The sequence below is a fragment of the Arachis ipaensis genome, chromosome B3, assembly GCF_059453495.1.
Source record: "Arachis ipaensis isolate K30076 ecotype BB chromosome B3, ASM5945349v1, whole genome shotgun sequence".
In the NCBI taxonomy this organism is placed as follows: domain Eukaryota; kingdom Viridiplantae; phylum Streptophyta; class Magnoliopsida; order Fabales; family Fabaceae; genus Arachis; species Arachis ipaensis.
The window spans coordinates 124179638-124195528 of NC_142438.1; the positions used below are offsets into that span (position 1 = coordinate 124179638).

General features: G+C 36.8%; 2 protein-coding genes across 2 annotated transcripts; one reads left to right on the forward strand and one right to left on the reverse strand.

Annotated features, from left to right (window-relative positions):
- The first annotated feature begins 308 nt into the window (after positions 1-308).
- On the forward strand, positions 309-2653 carry LOC107630928 (amino acid permease 4). The gene is made up of 5 exons (XM_016334224.3): positions 309-533; positions 703-936; positions 1261-1354; positions 1441-1795; positions 1880-2653. The coding sequence occupies exons 1-5, from the start codon at positions 416-418 to the stop codon at positions 2522-2524; spliced, it is 1446 nt and encodes a 481-aa protein (XP_016189710.1). The 5' UTR covers positions 309-415; the 3' UTR covers positions 2525-2653.
- A 167-nt stretch (positions 2654-2820) lies between these two features.
- LOC107630927 (auxilin-related protein 2) lies at positions 2821-9095 on the reverse strand. The gene is made up of 8 exons (XM_088508660.1): positions 8083-9095; positions 6169-7789; positions 5574-5697; positions 5366-5463; positions 5187-5252; positions 4742-4831; positions 3914-4090; positions 2821-3314 (listed from the first exon to the last, which is right to left on the reverse strand). Exons 1-8 carry the CDS (start codon positions 8745-8747, stop codon positions 3276-3278), a joined length of 2880 nt encoding a protein of 959 aa, XP_088364786.1. The 5' UTR covers positions 8748-9095; the 3' UTR covers positions 2821-3275.
- Between the last annotated feature and the right edge of the window lie 6796 nt (positions 9096-15891).

Sequence of the window (15891 nt, forward strand, 5' to 3'; positions counted from 1 at the left end):
CCTCTACATTGGGGGACCAAAATCATACTTAACCCTATTATTTCACAAAAAAAATCTTTAATTTATTAAATGTGACACCTAATGTAGTAATTAGTGTAATTTGGTAAAATCTAAATAAAAATGTTTGATAATAAAAAAATATTATTAAAAAATTATCAAATTTTATTATTTTTTATTTTATTTAATATATTCTATAATAAATAAATATTAAATAAGATAAATTTAACTAGTTGGGTTAATTGTTTTTTTCCGTCTTCGAACATTAAACTTCCCTATAAATAGCTGCCATTTCTCGCCATGAAGGACTGTACCTGCATCCAACAACAACATACCCAGACTCTCTGAGTCTCTTTCTCTCTCCCACTCTCACAATCCACACAACACTACATATATCTTAGCTACCTCATTACCAAAGATGCCTTCAGAAAACGCAGCCACATCCAACCGTAGTCACCATCAAGCTTTCCAAATGGAAGCACTGGCCATGGATGACTCCAAATTCTATGATGACGATGGCCGTGTCAAACGAACTGGTACAAGAAAAACAAATTATAATTTAATTCATCCCATCATTAATTGACCTGATGATTTATAATTTCAATCTTGCATATACAATATTAATAATATAAGTATAATAAACGAGAGGGGGCATGCATGCATATGCATGTATGTGTATGTGTATGTGGCCATGTGCATATGCAGGAAGTGTGTGGACTGCAAGCTCGCACATAATAACAGCAGTGATAGGATCTGGGGTTCTATCTTTGGCTTGGGCCATTGCTCAGTTAGGTTGGCTTGCTGGCCCTGCCGTCATGATCTTGTTCTCTTTCGTCACTCTCTACACTTCCTCCCTTCTTTCTCAGTGTTACCGCAGCAGCGACCCCATCTCCGGCAAGAGAAACTACACTTACATGGACGCTGTTCGCTCCATTCTCGGTATCTAATTAACTACCACATTTATTTTCTTTGGGCTATGCTATATATATACCGAAGTCAAACATTTTGGTTTACGAATAATATTTTTTATTTTGTTTTATCATGCATGCCTAGGTAGCTTAATTAATTAAAACTAGCAGGGCTGCATCGTTTTATTTAATTTTCTGCTTAAGGAAAAGAAAAGATATTTCATGTCGGTTGGTAAAAAGTTATGAGTTAAATTTTGATGGGAAAAAATGAATAAATATTGGTGACCATGCATGGCAAGATAGATGGTCTTCTGTGGCTGAATGCATGTATATATTGTGTTGGCAATAATGGCAGGTGGAGTGAACGTTAAGCTATGTGGGATGTTTCAGTACCTGAACCTGCTGGGAATCGTAGTAGGATACACAATTGCGGCTTCTATTAGCATGATGTCAGATTAATTTTACATTCTAATTTCCATATATATTCATCATAATTTAATTGGTTTGTGACAGTTGATGGGTTACATACATACAGGGCAATCAAGAAGTCAAATTGTTTCCATAGCAGCGGGGACAAAGGGCCATGCCACGAGTCAAGCAGCCAATACATCATGATATTTGGGATAATAGAGATTTTCCTTTCACAGATTCCAGACTTTGATCAAATATGGTGGCTTTCAACAGTTGCTGCAGTCATGTCTTTCACATATTCCATAATCGGTCTCTCTCTTGGGATTGCCAAAGTTGCAGAAAGGGGTAGTTTCAAGGGATCCCTCATAGGAATCAGTGTTGGAGCTGTCTCAGAGGCCCAAAAGATATGGAGAACTTCCCAAGCTCTTGGTGATATTGCCTTTGCATATTCATATGCTGTTGTTCTCATTGAAATTCAGGTACACCCACACCCCTCTGGCCCTCTCTTCATTCAATGAATTGAATTCTGATTGATGTAATTAATATCTCTGACAACATAACAGGACACCCTGAAATCCCCACCATGTGAAGCAAAAACAATGAAGAAGGCTACAAAGATTAGCATTGCAGTAACCACAACGTTCTACATGCTTTGTGGGTGCATGGGGTATGCTGCTTTTGGAGATGCAGCACCGGGGAACCTGCTCACTGGTTTTGGTTTCTACAACCCATATTGGCTGGTAGACATTGCTAATGCCGCAATAGTGATCCACCTTGTGGGTGCATACCAAGTGTTTGCGCAACCAATCTTTGCATTTGTGGAGAAATGGGCGGCGCAAAGATGGCCCAACATTAACAGGGATTTCAAAGTCCCGATTCCGGGTCTTCCCCCGTACAAACTAAGCCTGTTTAGACTGAGTTGGAGGACAGTGTTTGTTATGCTTACAACTGTCACGTCCATGTTGCTTCCTTTCTTTAACGACATAGTGGGAGTGATTGGAGCAATGGGGTTTTGGCCTTTGACGGTTTACTTTCCGGTGATGATGTACATTAAACAGAAGAATATAGCAAGATGGAGTGCCAAATGGATAACGCTACAGATGTTCAGTATGGCATGCCTAATGGTATCACTTATTGCTGCTGTTGGTTCTCTTGCTGGTGTCTTGCTTGACCTAAAGAAATACAAACCATTCCAATCTGACTACTAGTTAAGCTCTAATGTGGGCAGTCATGGATTTGGTTCGGGTTTTCTTGTACTTTGCACTGTTATCTAATACATCAATGAAGGAAAATGGGTTTCCTGTCGGTCACCCTCATTAAGCATGTTGTATATTAAATTGACATGTTATATTTCCTCACGAGTCACTCCAGTCCAGAAGCAAACGTCAAATTGAACAGCAGAGTTACAACAATGAAATAATTATAAAACGTAGAAAGATGACTTTGGCTTGAAAAGTAATTCGACAAGGCAACAGATCCAACACAATGCTGACAGTCAATTTAGTTTCATGAAATGCAGAAGCTCGGGCTGAGATCCTTGCATAAATCATATAATTCACAAAATCGTATATATTCCTGAGAGATCGTACTATATCACAACAAAGAAGAGAGAAAGAATTTGGAAAGGAAAAAAAAAAATGCTCTTGAGCCCTCACTAAAATTAGGGATAATGATTAATGAATAATAAAATTGATAATGATATTTTACATCAACAAAACATGCTACAATGATAAACATCTGTAGAAACCCAACCCCCCCCCCCCCCTTCTTTCTCTCTCCTGAAGAACACGATCCCATTGAAGAGAAGGCAGCGGGAAAGTAATACTTCTCCATAGATACACTATAACTTCAATCAAAACAAATGTGCAGTGATCGAGGGAGACGGCTGAAACAGCGTTGTGGTCTCCTCTCAATATAATCGTTGAACAAAATGCCTCAAGTAGATGCTTTCATCAGAGATTAGAAAAGCTCCTCAGAATTGAATTTATTCCAAGCCTCCTGTTATAAATAAATCATCAAACTTTCAGGCAACATATGAAGGTATGTACGTTCAGGACTAGAAAATAGATTGTATGAACTGCTGAAACTTTCAGGAATTCAGCACTTTATACATAATAAAAATAAAATGTATGTCATGAGACAACTCTTCTTCAACTGAGTGTGAGTGGGGGAAATGTATCAAGTGAGAGGACTGGTTTAATGTGAGCGGCACGCACAAATCTAAGGGCATATAAACCATACATGGATGATGGTGATCAGAATTAAAAATTGTTAAAAGGTCATGTGATCACTCAAAAAACCACATAAACGGCCAGGGTATCCTTTTATTGCCTAATATTAAATCAAAACTGCAAACATAAAAGTGTATGGGTTTCAGTTTCACACATTTTACAAAATCCATATTCAACAACTGCCTACTGAGGAAGTCCGGTGATCACAAACTATGTTGAAACCCACTTTTAGAAACCACTTAATCATGATAGCAGTCCATAATCAACATTCAGAAAACCATTGATTGCCACCGGCTACCAAATACTATTTCTTCTTATAAAGCATTCAAGTTGCATATAGAAGTTACAGTAAATGGCCTAAAATACCTTGAGTAGATCAAACACCTTCTCTGCTATATATTTCTGCTGAAGAGTGGCACCCTTCTGCTGCACTTTATCAGGATGAATACACAATGTAGCTTTTCTATATGCTTTTTTAACTGCAGCTCCTGTTATCAAATCAGTCAAAGAAACTGGCTGCCAACCACATTCAGGCCACAACACCTGAACATTGTTCACGAAGAAAACTAGTTAACATCTGCCAAAATTTTGGAGGAAAAAAAACCAACACCTAGATACCGCAAATTCACAGGTTGAATCCTACAATACTTAAATAAATGGATTATCTTTTTTTTTTTTTTTTTGGGTGAGGGAAGGGGAGTGGTCTAAGAGAACAGGTTCTTTTACTTCTACTCATGTTACCGCAGGATTGACTTTAACAGAAGAAGTGCACATTATAAGCTTCTGAAAAATGAAAATCAATCTTGCCTCCCAGGGATGTGGTACGCTAGTTAGTAGTTGATTGTAAATTGCTTGTTTGCTACTGAGGTTGACGTTTATAACCAAAAATTGCTAGAGTGGTCTACCTTTACCAAGCAGTAACACTTGAAAATTATACAATCAACAAGACAGTATGAGAATAAGGACATCATGTACATCTCGGCCTAGGGTGGTAGATTGATGACAAATGTGTGAGAAAATGTACATCCAAAATTACAAAGATCCACCGTTCAATTTCAAAGAATTTGTACTCAAGAATTCTAAAGGAAGAAATAAACAGGTTATTTAAGACTAGAATACTATATACTTCTTGGCATTACATGGATCTAACAAAAACATATCAAATTATTCAGTGTGTGTGCAATAAGTACATACATATTGTAAGGTGGAGAGCAAAGCACGCAAGTTCCCCTCTTTTCCGGCAGCCCAGCGCTTAATTTCAAAATCCAGCGTTTCAGCAAGCCTCTGAAATAATAATAATAATAATAATAATAATAATAAATATTTGAAAACTATAATCAATGGAAAGAGAAATTTAAAGGGCATAATTTTTCTAGACGCAAACAAGCAGAGCAAAACCATAATTTCATTCATCATTAAATTAAATATTAAATATATAAAAGTAAACAGGAATACTGGCTGACAAGGACCACGTTACAGCCATCTCTATCCGATCTGCATCTATATATTTAGTGACTTCTGAAAAATGGATTTTTTTTAAAATGCAGAACATGGACGAAGGCGAAATAGGTGTACATATGCACCATAGTACTGGTGCATGTAAGTAAACAGGAACAAGATGAAAAAAGAAACTACTTACATGTCTTTCAGCTTGCTCTCTTTGAGTTTGCAGGTCGCGTTGATTCTTCTCGGCCAAAGCTTTTGCCTAATATAAAATGTCAACAGTCATAACATATGCAGATTATTCTTCACCTATTCTTTATATCAAGAAATACTAAAAGGGAATGAAATCAAGGAAACAAACATGTAAACACATACCTGACGCTCTTGAGTCCTCTGGTGGCGTTCCAACCTGGCTCTTCGCCTTTCTTCAGTTTCCCCTTCAACTTCTTGAAATTCTCCAGATGACGGAGCAGCTTCAGACCATAAAAGAGAATGACAAAAAGAGTGATGAACTAAGCAATGGCAGCTGAAAATGTAAACCACTTTTGCATCAATAACCAATGTACTGGAACCACAAATCTACCTCCGAAAATTGAAGAAAGATCATCAACAATATTAGTGGATGATGATGCTTTCTTCATGTTTGAAGATGCACCAGCAGATTTCCTTGTTATATCTGACTGAAATTGATTTTCAAATAGAGAGTCCTGTAAACAAACAGCTTCAGAAAACTTCATAACAAAATTTGCAATAGTATAACACTGAATTTAACATGCATGTTATTCCTACATTTATTTTTTATATAAATCATAAAAAAATAAACTTATACTTCATTAACTACAAGTCATTGTTTTTAAACATTTTCATTTTGTTTTTAACCTTTTTTTTTTCCACGGTATCCTCTAGTCCGATAGGCCAAGGACTAATCCGCCGCGGATCTGAGCTTCCATTTAAGAGTTTGCCGCTAGCCAATGGGTTGCTGCATGCACAAGGCGGAATTCGAACCTCGACACTTGCTTAAGCGATTTTTTGTTTTTAACTAACTCTAACATCCTATCTTACAGGAGAAATTTTGCATGACGGTATGGGACGAATTGTGAAAGATAAATTTTGCTATTATTTGTTACAGTATAAGTACAGAACTCTAGACAATGTTCAAAAAGAAAAAAGGTACTCACTGAAGAGGTAGTCCGAGGAGGTCTTGGAGCACTACTGGCTCTTGCACCCGTGCCAAAGAAGGACTCGAGATCATTTTCATTCTTTTGTTGGTTTGCTCCTGCAGCAGCAGAAGCGGCTCTTTCTCGGGCCTCAGCCGCAGCCCTTTCTCGAGCCTCTGCAGCAGCCCTCTCTACAGCAGCACGTTCTGCTTTAGCTCGTGCTTCAGCTTCAGCCCTCTCCTTTGCCTCTGCAGCAACCCGTTCAGCCCTTTCCTTTGCCTCTGTGGCAGCCCTTTCTCGGGCTTCAGCCTGTGCCCTCTGCACTGCAGCCCTCTCAGCACGCTCTCGAGCCTCAGCAGCTGCTTTCCCAACAGCAGCTCTTTCAGCTCTTTGGCGAGCTTCAGCAGCTGCTCTTTCACGTGCTTCTCTAGTAGCTCTTTCTACAGCCTGCCTTGCTCTTTCTCTCTCAAGCCGCTGCTTTTCTCTTTCTTTCTCCTCCCTTTCTTTCATGAGTCTTCTTTGCTCATTTTCCTCCCTCTCCTTTTGCTGCCGCTCACGGTCTAACTTTTCCTGTTTTTCTCTCTCTTCTAGCATCTCATCTTTTTCAAATTGCACACCTTCTCTATTTCTAGCTGCCCTTGTGTTTTCTCGCTCCCTAACTTCCCTTGCATGTTTAAATTTAGCTTCGGCTCTATCCATTGCCTCCTTCATAGCAGCCGCAGCAGAGTTCATCTCTAATTCCTCATCAAGAAGACCATTTCCACTCTGGTCATCATTAGCACGACTCCTGCCCATAGCAAAATCATCAAGTTCATCAAACTGTGGTGGTGTAGGGGATGCCCTTGCTGCAGAAGGAGCAGATTTAGGAGCTTGAGAGAATCGAGTGGAACTAGGGAAAGTAGAGTACTCATTAGCCTTCTTTCTAGAATTGGCAGAAGCTGGGGAGCCTGTTCCCATTCTTGAAATATTTACCGGCCGTGGGGGAGGGGGTCTTGATGGTGGTGGTGCAGTAGTTGGCTGTGTAAAAAGAGGAACCTCTGACACTGTCAACCATATATCCTCACCAAATTCTACATTTTCTTCATATTTTGGAGACATATCTTCCTCAGCATTGGCCTGTCTAAAATTAGCATTATTATAATTGGGGGAAGTAGACCTTTGGCCAACCGGTTTATTAGAACCAGGTGAATATGAAGGCATGTAAGAAGGGGATTGCGGAACCTCTCGATCATTTTCAACAGGGATCTTGTTTTGCGACCGTTTCTCAGGACTCCTTGCAGAAAACATTTCAACTTGTTCTTTATCTCTAGTCGAACCAGGGCTCGTATTTGACTGTGGAGACAAGCTGCCCTTCCTGCTATTTCTCTCTGATGTGAATGCAGGTACAGATTGTCCAAGCCCGCCAAAAGGATCAATATCATCATATACTCTTCCATTAGCATTTGCTGAACTATCGTTTTTTGTGCTTCTAGAACTACTAAACTTACTAATTTCTTCCAACGGATCTGTACTGTGGTCTGAGGTTGAATCCACTGGTGCTGAAACTGATTCAAATACTCGGAAAGGGTCTTCTGATGCCGTAGAGGTTGCTTTAGCTGCACTGACAGTTGGTACTGAGGACAAACCGATATCTTCGGTGTGCCTGTTAATAATGTGTGAAAATAACTAAAGATGCACCAACCAATGCGAAAATAAACAATATTTACGAAACATTAAAAAAATAACTCTATATTCCAGTTCTGTGGAATCAAGCCTTCCATCTCCAATAATTTGAAGGCAACAGAAAATTTAAGACACGCACATAGGTTAGCTCATGCATATACTTGCGCATTAAGTAAAAGCTGGATACCACTACCGAACAATGCCAACTACAAGAGAATCTCTGATACCAAAAACAACTCAGTAACTCACACTCCGTTCAATGTTCATAAATACCTGTTACCAGGTGGCTTACTGCTTCCGAATCCAGCTAGCAAATCATCAAAAGCAGGATCACCTCTATCATCCTTCTCCGATCTCTTCCCACCGGAAGTCTTCGACTCCCTTCCAAACCCGCCAAGAAGATCATCAAACGCGCTACTGCCGCCGCCGCCGCCACTTCCTGGCGCTGACGAAGCCACGGATGCAAAAACATCTTCATACTTAGCCTTAGACGTGCTCTTCAACCCTGGAATCCCATCGAAAATGTCATCATCGTCATACACAGGCTTGTCGTAGACCGGCTTCGGCGAGTTCGTCGACCTGGAACCGAAGTCCCCGGCGGTGGATGAGGAGCCGCCACGAAACATGGAGTCCAAATCAAATGGCGAGTCCGCTCCGCCGCGAGACTCCGATCTGGCGATCGAGCCGCCGAACATCTCGTCGAAACCACCGCCAGCATCGCGGTTCCTCATGCCACCAGAGGATCCAAACACGGAAGTGGAGCCGAAATCAGAAGCCGTGGAATTGGTAGCGCGTGCGGATCGCGATCCCAAATCGAAGTTAAGAGAGGAAGAAGTGTTTGAGAAATTGGAGGATCCTTTGGAACGAGCCATTGGAGCGGATTTGCCTTGGGGTTTGTAACCGAATTCGGAGGCCAAGAGGCCATCGAAATCGTTCATGGTGCGACGGGATTGCTTATTGGCTGGGAAATTTGGGGGAATTTCCGGAAGTAGAATCGATCAATTAGAGAATTGGTGAACGAAGAAAATGAGGATGAAGAAGAAGGTGATCTGGTGTGTGAGGGTGGAGGGAGCATGCGATGCAGGTGACGGAATCTGAGCTTCTTGATGGGTTTGTTATGCCCTCTATGATTTGATTTGTTTCTTCTCCCTCCCTTACTTTCGCCTTTGTTGCAAAAGATTGATGGAGCAACAGTTGAAATTCCTTTTTCTTATACCCGAAAAATTAAAATCATCCTTTCTTTTTTTCCCATTTCATTTTCCTAATATTTTTCACACACAATTCATGGATCCACGTAAGTTTAATTTTTTTTTATTATATTTTATCTGCAGATAAGACATGACTTGATCAAGTTACATTATCAAGGCTTTCTTTTTCTTCTTTTCTAAGTTTTCTTTAATTTTGTTTTTTAAGTTCCTTTTTTTCTCTCAATTTTAAAAATTTACTTTTGCCTAAATTTGTTTTAGGAAATTTTGTGACACTCGTAATCATATTTTTTGTACTACTAATAAAAAATTTGTCATCCTTTCTCTTCGTCTTTCTTTTACTTTCCTCTCTAATTGTTGGTTAAAAAAATAAATAGATGACTATCTAATTGAATTGGTTTAACTTTAAGTACATTACTTTAAGATGTGATTAAATATTTTTAAATTTTATTTTAAAATATATACGCAATGTAAACAATGGTACGTGTGTTAATATTACTAATTAATCCTTACAATTTAGTGACTTACCAATATTTAAAAAAAAAAAGATGAAGTGCCAACATAAGAAAAAAATTCCTTTTTTTAATTGTGAAATGGGGGATAGGTGCATCACTCCTAACTGACGCCACTTATAAGAGATAAAATGGGTTAATATTCAAATTCGTCCCTGAAAGATCACGCAATTTTCATTTTCGTCCTCGAATGATTTTTTTAATTAAATTAGTCCCCGAAAGAATTAATTTAAACCACGTTTGTCCTTCCGTTAACTAAGTGACGTCGTTGTTAGAAATCTGCTGACGTGGACTGTGACTTGGCTGCCCACCCTAACCAAACGACGTCATTTGGCAACTCCAGAGTGATGCAATGAAACGCCTGTGTTTTGAGGGTAGAGTGTAACGTTTTAGACTTTGTCTTTGATCTCTAACCTCACTTGTTCTTCTTCATTCGTGACTCTCTGTTTCTCTGGCCCCTAACCAAGCATCACGAAGACGAAGAAGACCGCCCCATTGTCCGCAACCATTGGAGTAGTCGTCGAGCATTGTTCGTGCGTCTGCTCTGGAGCTTGGTAGGAAACCTGAAGGCAAGTACACAGCATTATTTCTGCGTTCGAAGTAAGAGGTAAAGTTTTTTGTATGTTGCCAAAAAAAATTGGTAAAACTGTGTAAACCCTTAGTTTCCGCATTATTTGATTGAGTCATCGTTAAGAAGCTGTTAGTGCATAGGTTCTAGGGTTTCGTCCCAGGGTTTGGTTTATGATCGGCTGAATGCATAAATGAGGAAAGACTCTGTTTTTTTGGCTTAGAAAAAATGATAACTATTTTTTGTGTTAATGGAATAATGGTTACTGGTTTAGTTGCTGTGTTGGTGATGATTTAGTGTTTTTCAAGTTCTGTTTTAATTTTTGTATAGGGTTTGGAGGCCTTGCAATTCTAAGATGGAAGGTCCTCCGATGACTTTCATATTTCATCATGGTGGAAGCTTTAAAAATGATGAGAAAGGAAGTAGAATCTACGAACCAGATAATACGAAAGTGTTAATGGGGGTTGATGGGGATACGTTGGATTTTTTTTTTTGTTAAAGGATAATTTAAGGAACTGGGATATGCTGGGGGGGCATATGTTGGTGGAAGGTTCCTTGGCTGTCGCTTGAGAGTGGGTTGAGGAAGTTGGAGACTGATAAATACCTGCTGAAATTGTGTAAGACTTGTAGAAGGAATCACAATGTGATGAACATTTTCTTTAAACATGGAGTTTCAGAGCCACACGTGGTGGAATGCATGAGTGAGAAAGATGATGTAATTCTGCCAACCAATGCACCTTTATTGAAGCTGCCTAGCACACAGCCTGCAATGCAAGCAAGGAAATTTGCATCCCATCCCACAATGAGCCACTCACAGCCACTAACAACAAACCCTCTGCATCCCACTCCCAAAAATAAAGTCAAAGCCACTCCTAACTCTGTTGGACCCAATCCTCACCAAAAGAACATGGACTATGTTAAGCCCAAAACAAGGTCTTTCCAACAAGCAAAAAAGTCCAAGAAAAAGCCCAATTCTCAGCCCACAGAAAAGCCCATTGAAAAGCCCAATTCTAAGCCCACCAGAAAGTGTAGTTCTCATCCCACTCAGAAGCCCGAACCCCAGCCCAAGTTCCAACCAAAAAGCTTCTCCCAACATGCAAATCCCAGCACTGCTGTTAAACCAGGAAGTATGTACCAACCTCCAAATAAGTCAAATGCTAAAAATAAGAACAAAGGTTCTCAGCATTACACTAGATCTGGTCGAGCTGTTAAGCCATCCCCCTATTCAGGATGATAGTGACTCTCATGACTCATATGAGAGTGCTGAGGACAGTCTATATAAACCCACCAAAGACTTGGGAGATGTTAGTGACACTGACAGTGGGGGTGAAGAGTTTGAAAGTAGAGGTACAAGAAAGACTGATTTTAAAGAGAAGCACATACCAGCTTCAAGTTTGTAAAGGAAAAAGGAAAAAGAACTGCCTCTCCCCAACCTGCTCCACCAACAGCAACAACTCCAATTTCTGCTGGAACAATCAAAGGATCTAGTGCTGCGACAACCAAGAAGCTTGCAAGTTTTATGAATTTCGTCCCGACTCCAGGGTTCAAACGGTCAAGGAAGAAAGACGACGCCATCTGAAGCACATTAATCAGAATATATGCAACTGTTTTTTTTTTTTTAGGCTATAGACTAGGAAAGATATGTTTGTGTTAAACACTATCTAGTCTGAATGTTTTGTAAGGCCTCTATTTTGAGTGCATGTTATGCCTTGGTATGAAGTGTTTCTGTTGAATCACTTTTAGGAACTCTACTACCTTTTGTGTTGACACTTTATATTAAGAAATTTAAGGAATTTTATTATCTTGTTTTGTGTCTGATTTGTCATTTGCTTCTTTACATATTATCTTTTCATCACAAGTGTATTCAAAATCCAAATTGCCATTTATAAACTCTAGTTTCAGATTACAATACTTTAGCCAGGGTACTGGAAACAACGAAACCAGTCCTATTTGTACATATATGACATGCAAAGTAAAGCTCCTACTAAGATGATTAGCATCACAATAGTGAATATGAAGCACATTAACATTCTATGTACTCTGACTTCTGCTTCTAAACTACCTATTCTCCAAGCTAACTTAACCTTCCAATCTTCATAATCAATGTCCAGTTCTCCTTCGATTTCTGGGACACCCCTGGAACCTTCTGCAACAGCTATATTTTCATTTTCTTCCACCCATTTAAAAAAATTACAATGGTTCCCTTTCTGAAAACATTGAACAACAGTGTAAACCCTAGAACAAGAGTAAAAGCCAACATGATGATATCATTTATACAAAATTAAACTCACCTGATGTCTTGCACAAGTATGAAACAACCGATCTGGATTCTTTGATGTCCCAGATTTCTTGATCAAAGTTTTTAAACCGCAGAAACAGGTTTCCTCATGGTTTTGTCTTATTCTTCGCATGGCCGAGCTCGACGTATAACTACTGTGTGAGTGCGACGGAAACCCACCACCGGACCCTCCACTTCCGCTTCCCATCATGGCGCCGAGATCAACTTCCTCCTGCAAGAACAACACTTGGGTTTGCGACAACGCTCAAGCAAGGCAATCATGTTCTTCGAAGGTTGGGAATTAGGGTTTTTTTAATTTGACACTAAGGGACTAAATTGATGCAAACACCCCTAAACATATCTCGTCAGCAATACACACAGCATGCCAAGTGTTAGGGTGGCCAGCCAAGTCACAGTCCACGTCAGCAGATTTTTAACGGCGACGTCACTCAGTTAACGGAAGGACGAACGTGGTTTAAATTAATTCTTTCGGGGACTAATTTGATTAAAAAAATCATTCGGGGGACGAAAATGAAGATCGCGTGATCTTTCAGAGACGAATTTGAGTATTAACCCGAGACAAAATACTCCTTTTTAAATTCTAAGCTTGATAAGTTGATACCTATTCAAAATTTAGACCTAAAATATTGATTAAGATAATTAAACACAGAATTTAAAAGAAATGTTTGGAGGGTCCAAAATTTTTTAATAAAAAAAATTATACAATAGTATTTACATTAATATTAGCATACAAAATTTATATTCTGATATTTAGGGATGGACCCAAATATAAAAAAAGGGAGTATTTATCCTTACAAAAATTTTGAAAAATACTAATAATTAATTAATTATATATAGATGTATACCTTTATTCTTTTATTATATTTTGTTTGTTCTCAACATAAAATATAAATTATTTTCTTGTGTTTTATGTTAAAAGATATTTTGTTAAATTTAATATATAATAATAATAATTATTATTTTGTTAAATTTGATTTAGTATAAAAATTAAAAATAAATAAATCAACTTATAAAAATAGTAATAATTAATTCCATGATACTAGCTAATTAGTTGATAATTAAATTCAAATTCAGTTTTTTAATTAAATACGGCTTAAATTATTAGTGATTTTTTAGAAAGTTATTTATGATAAAAAAATATTATCTATATATTAATATATTGTATTAATATTTTTAATTAAAATAGTCTTGAATATAGTAATTACTCTACTTAAAAAATTTATTTATACCCTAAATACTATAATAAGTAGATTTCACAATTGAATAGAAAATAATGAATAATTAAATAATTTTTTAAGAACATATAGAAAATTAATATTTAATTATGTTAAAAATAAAGAAAAAAATATTATAAATGATCTTTTCATTTTAAATATTATAATGTGTGTGAAATTATTTTTTATCATTTTAAATACTATAATAAGTAAGTGTGTATAGATGTTTGTATGTGAAGTTCTAGTTTTTTTAATACACATAAATAGTTCGAATTTAAAATTTTAAATATATCTAAACCAATTTGGGTTGATTAAGTGATTAGCTCAATTATTTACTTAAATAAATATTAGGAATCAAAATTTTGTCTCGTGTATATAATAACTCATTAGCCAGCAATAGAGATGTTCATGGAACGGTGAAATCGAGTTTGTCCTGACCCAGACCCAGCCCTAAATATACACCGAGTCTAATTTTTAGATTCTAACCCGACCTTAGACCTGATGAAATCTAAACATTTTCGGAACACAGCTATACCGGGTCTAAACCGGATGAAAATCAGGTCTTTAAAGCATTAAGAATAATTTATAAAGAAACTTATTTATAAATAAATTTTTTTATGATGCACTTATTTATAAAAAAGAAATTTATTACCGAAAAATTGATATTCATATTTGAACTTGAATTTGTCTATGAATTTTAATCTAATGCTTCTTTGATCCATTTTCTAATTCAACAAGTGTGATAAAAAATAAAACAATAAGTTTATAATTAATATAACATAATATTAAAATAAATTTAAAACATATATATCTTTTTTAGTTCCCTTAGAGTGTATATAGGTCAAGTGAAGCCAAATTTGCATTGATTTAGATCCGACCCAAAATAATGACCGAGTCTATTTTTTAAACTTTTACTCGATTCTAGATCCGGTGAAATCACGTCAAATTAGCTTCTAAAGCATTTAGACCGGATCGGATCTTTGAATCGGGCCAAATTTTTGAGTTGGACTGAGCCATACACACCCTTAGCCAGCAATAAATTTTTAAATGAAAGTTGAATCTACAATAAATTAATCTTTAATAAATAGGATACCGTAAAAAAACAAAAACGAATCTATCCATACCAAAATTTTATTTTGCACATTTTTATCTCCACTGATAAAATTACCTGGGTCTGTCACTCGTGAATCGTGATATTGTAACCAATCAATTTAAAATTAACTTTATCACGATATTCCCTTTGGTTTTGTCACACTCTTCCTCAAAACACTAATGTCTAATGTCTATTAAGTAAAGTTTCTGTGTGCAAAATTGTCTGTGAAAATATTTATTATATTAAAATTTATTTCCTTATCCACATATATATGAAGAGAATATGTTTTGTCAAAAATAAAAAAGTTTAATTATGAAATTATGATAGCAGCGATCTTTTTTTTTAGTAATCCAACGATCTCTTTTCTTTTGAGAAAATAAATGGTCTGGGAGAAAGAGCTTTTGATGATCGTTTTTGGTGGAAATATATGGAGATCGATGAAAGATTTTTTTTTCAAAGTTTGAGCCTAAAAGCCTCATAGCCTTTTCATTTTTGGTCTTGGGTACAAAGGAGTCGATGCAGAATGCAGAAAGGTCCGTCTAAATTGGCCAAGGCCCCAACGTGAAAATTTTACTCACATTTGTTATATGGGCCATGGGGATCAGATTTCACTCAAGGCTTTTCATATTTACCCTTAAATTAATTAATTAACTCGGCCCATTTATCCATTGCAACGGGTTTAAGAAAAAAAAAAAACTAAATTGGTTTGGTAGATAGGATAAAGGTAGTAAAAAGTAAAAACAATAAAAGGAGCCTGTCGCTTGCCGCCCTGTTGTATCTTCAGTTCTTCACATTATCAAAATAGGAGACCACTCCCACACTAAAAATATATATATATATATATTTTTTAAACGTTTATACTTGTCATAATATTGTTAGACTTTTTTATTAAATCGATTAATAATTTATTTTTTAATAAATTAGAATAAAATCGCTTTATTATAGCAACAATAATAAACTCAATTATCCGCATTATAATTATTAGATCCGATTTGATCCGATCGATTTACACAATCTAAACGGAATCATATTTAAATTTTTTGATAAAAAGATAAATATATCTCTAATTTTTGTTTAAAAAAAAATGATCCAGTGGATTATGTAAATTGATTGGTTCGACCGGATCTGATAACAATTAGATTTACTGTTATTGTTATAAAAAAATTGATTTTATTTTAATTTGTTAAGAAA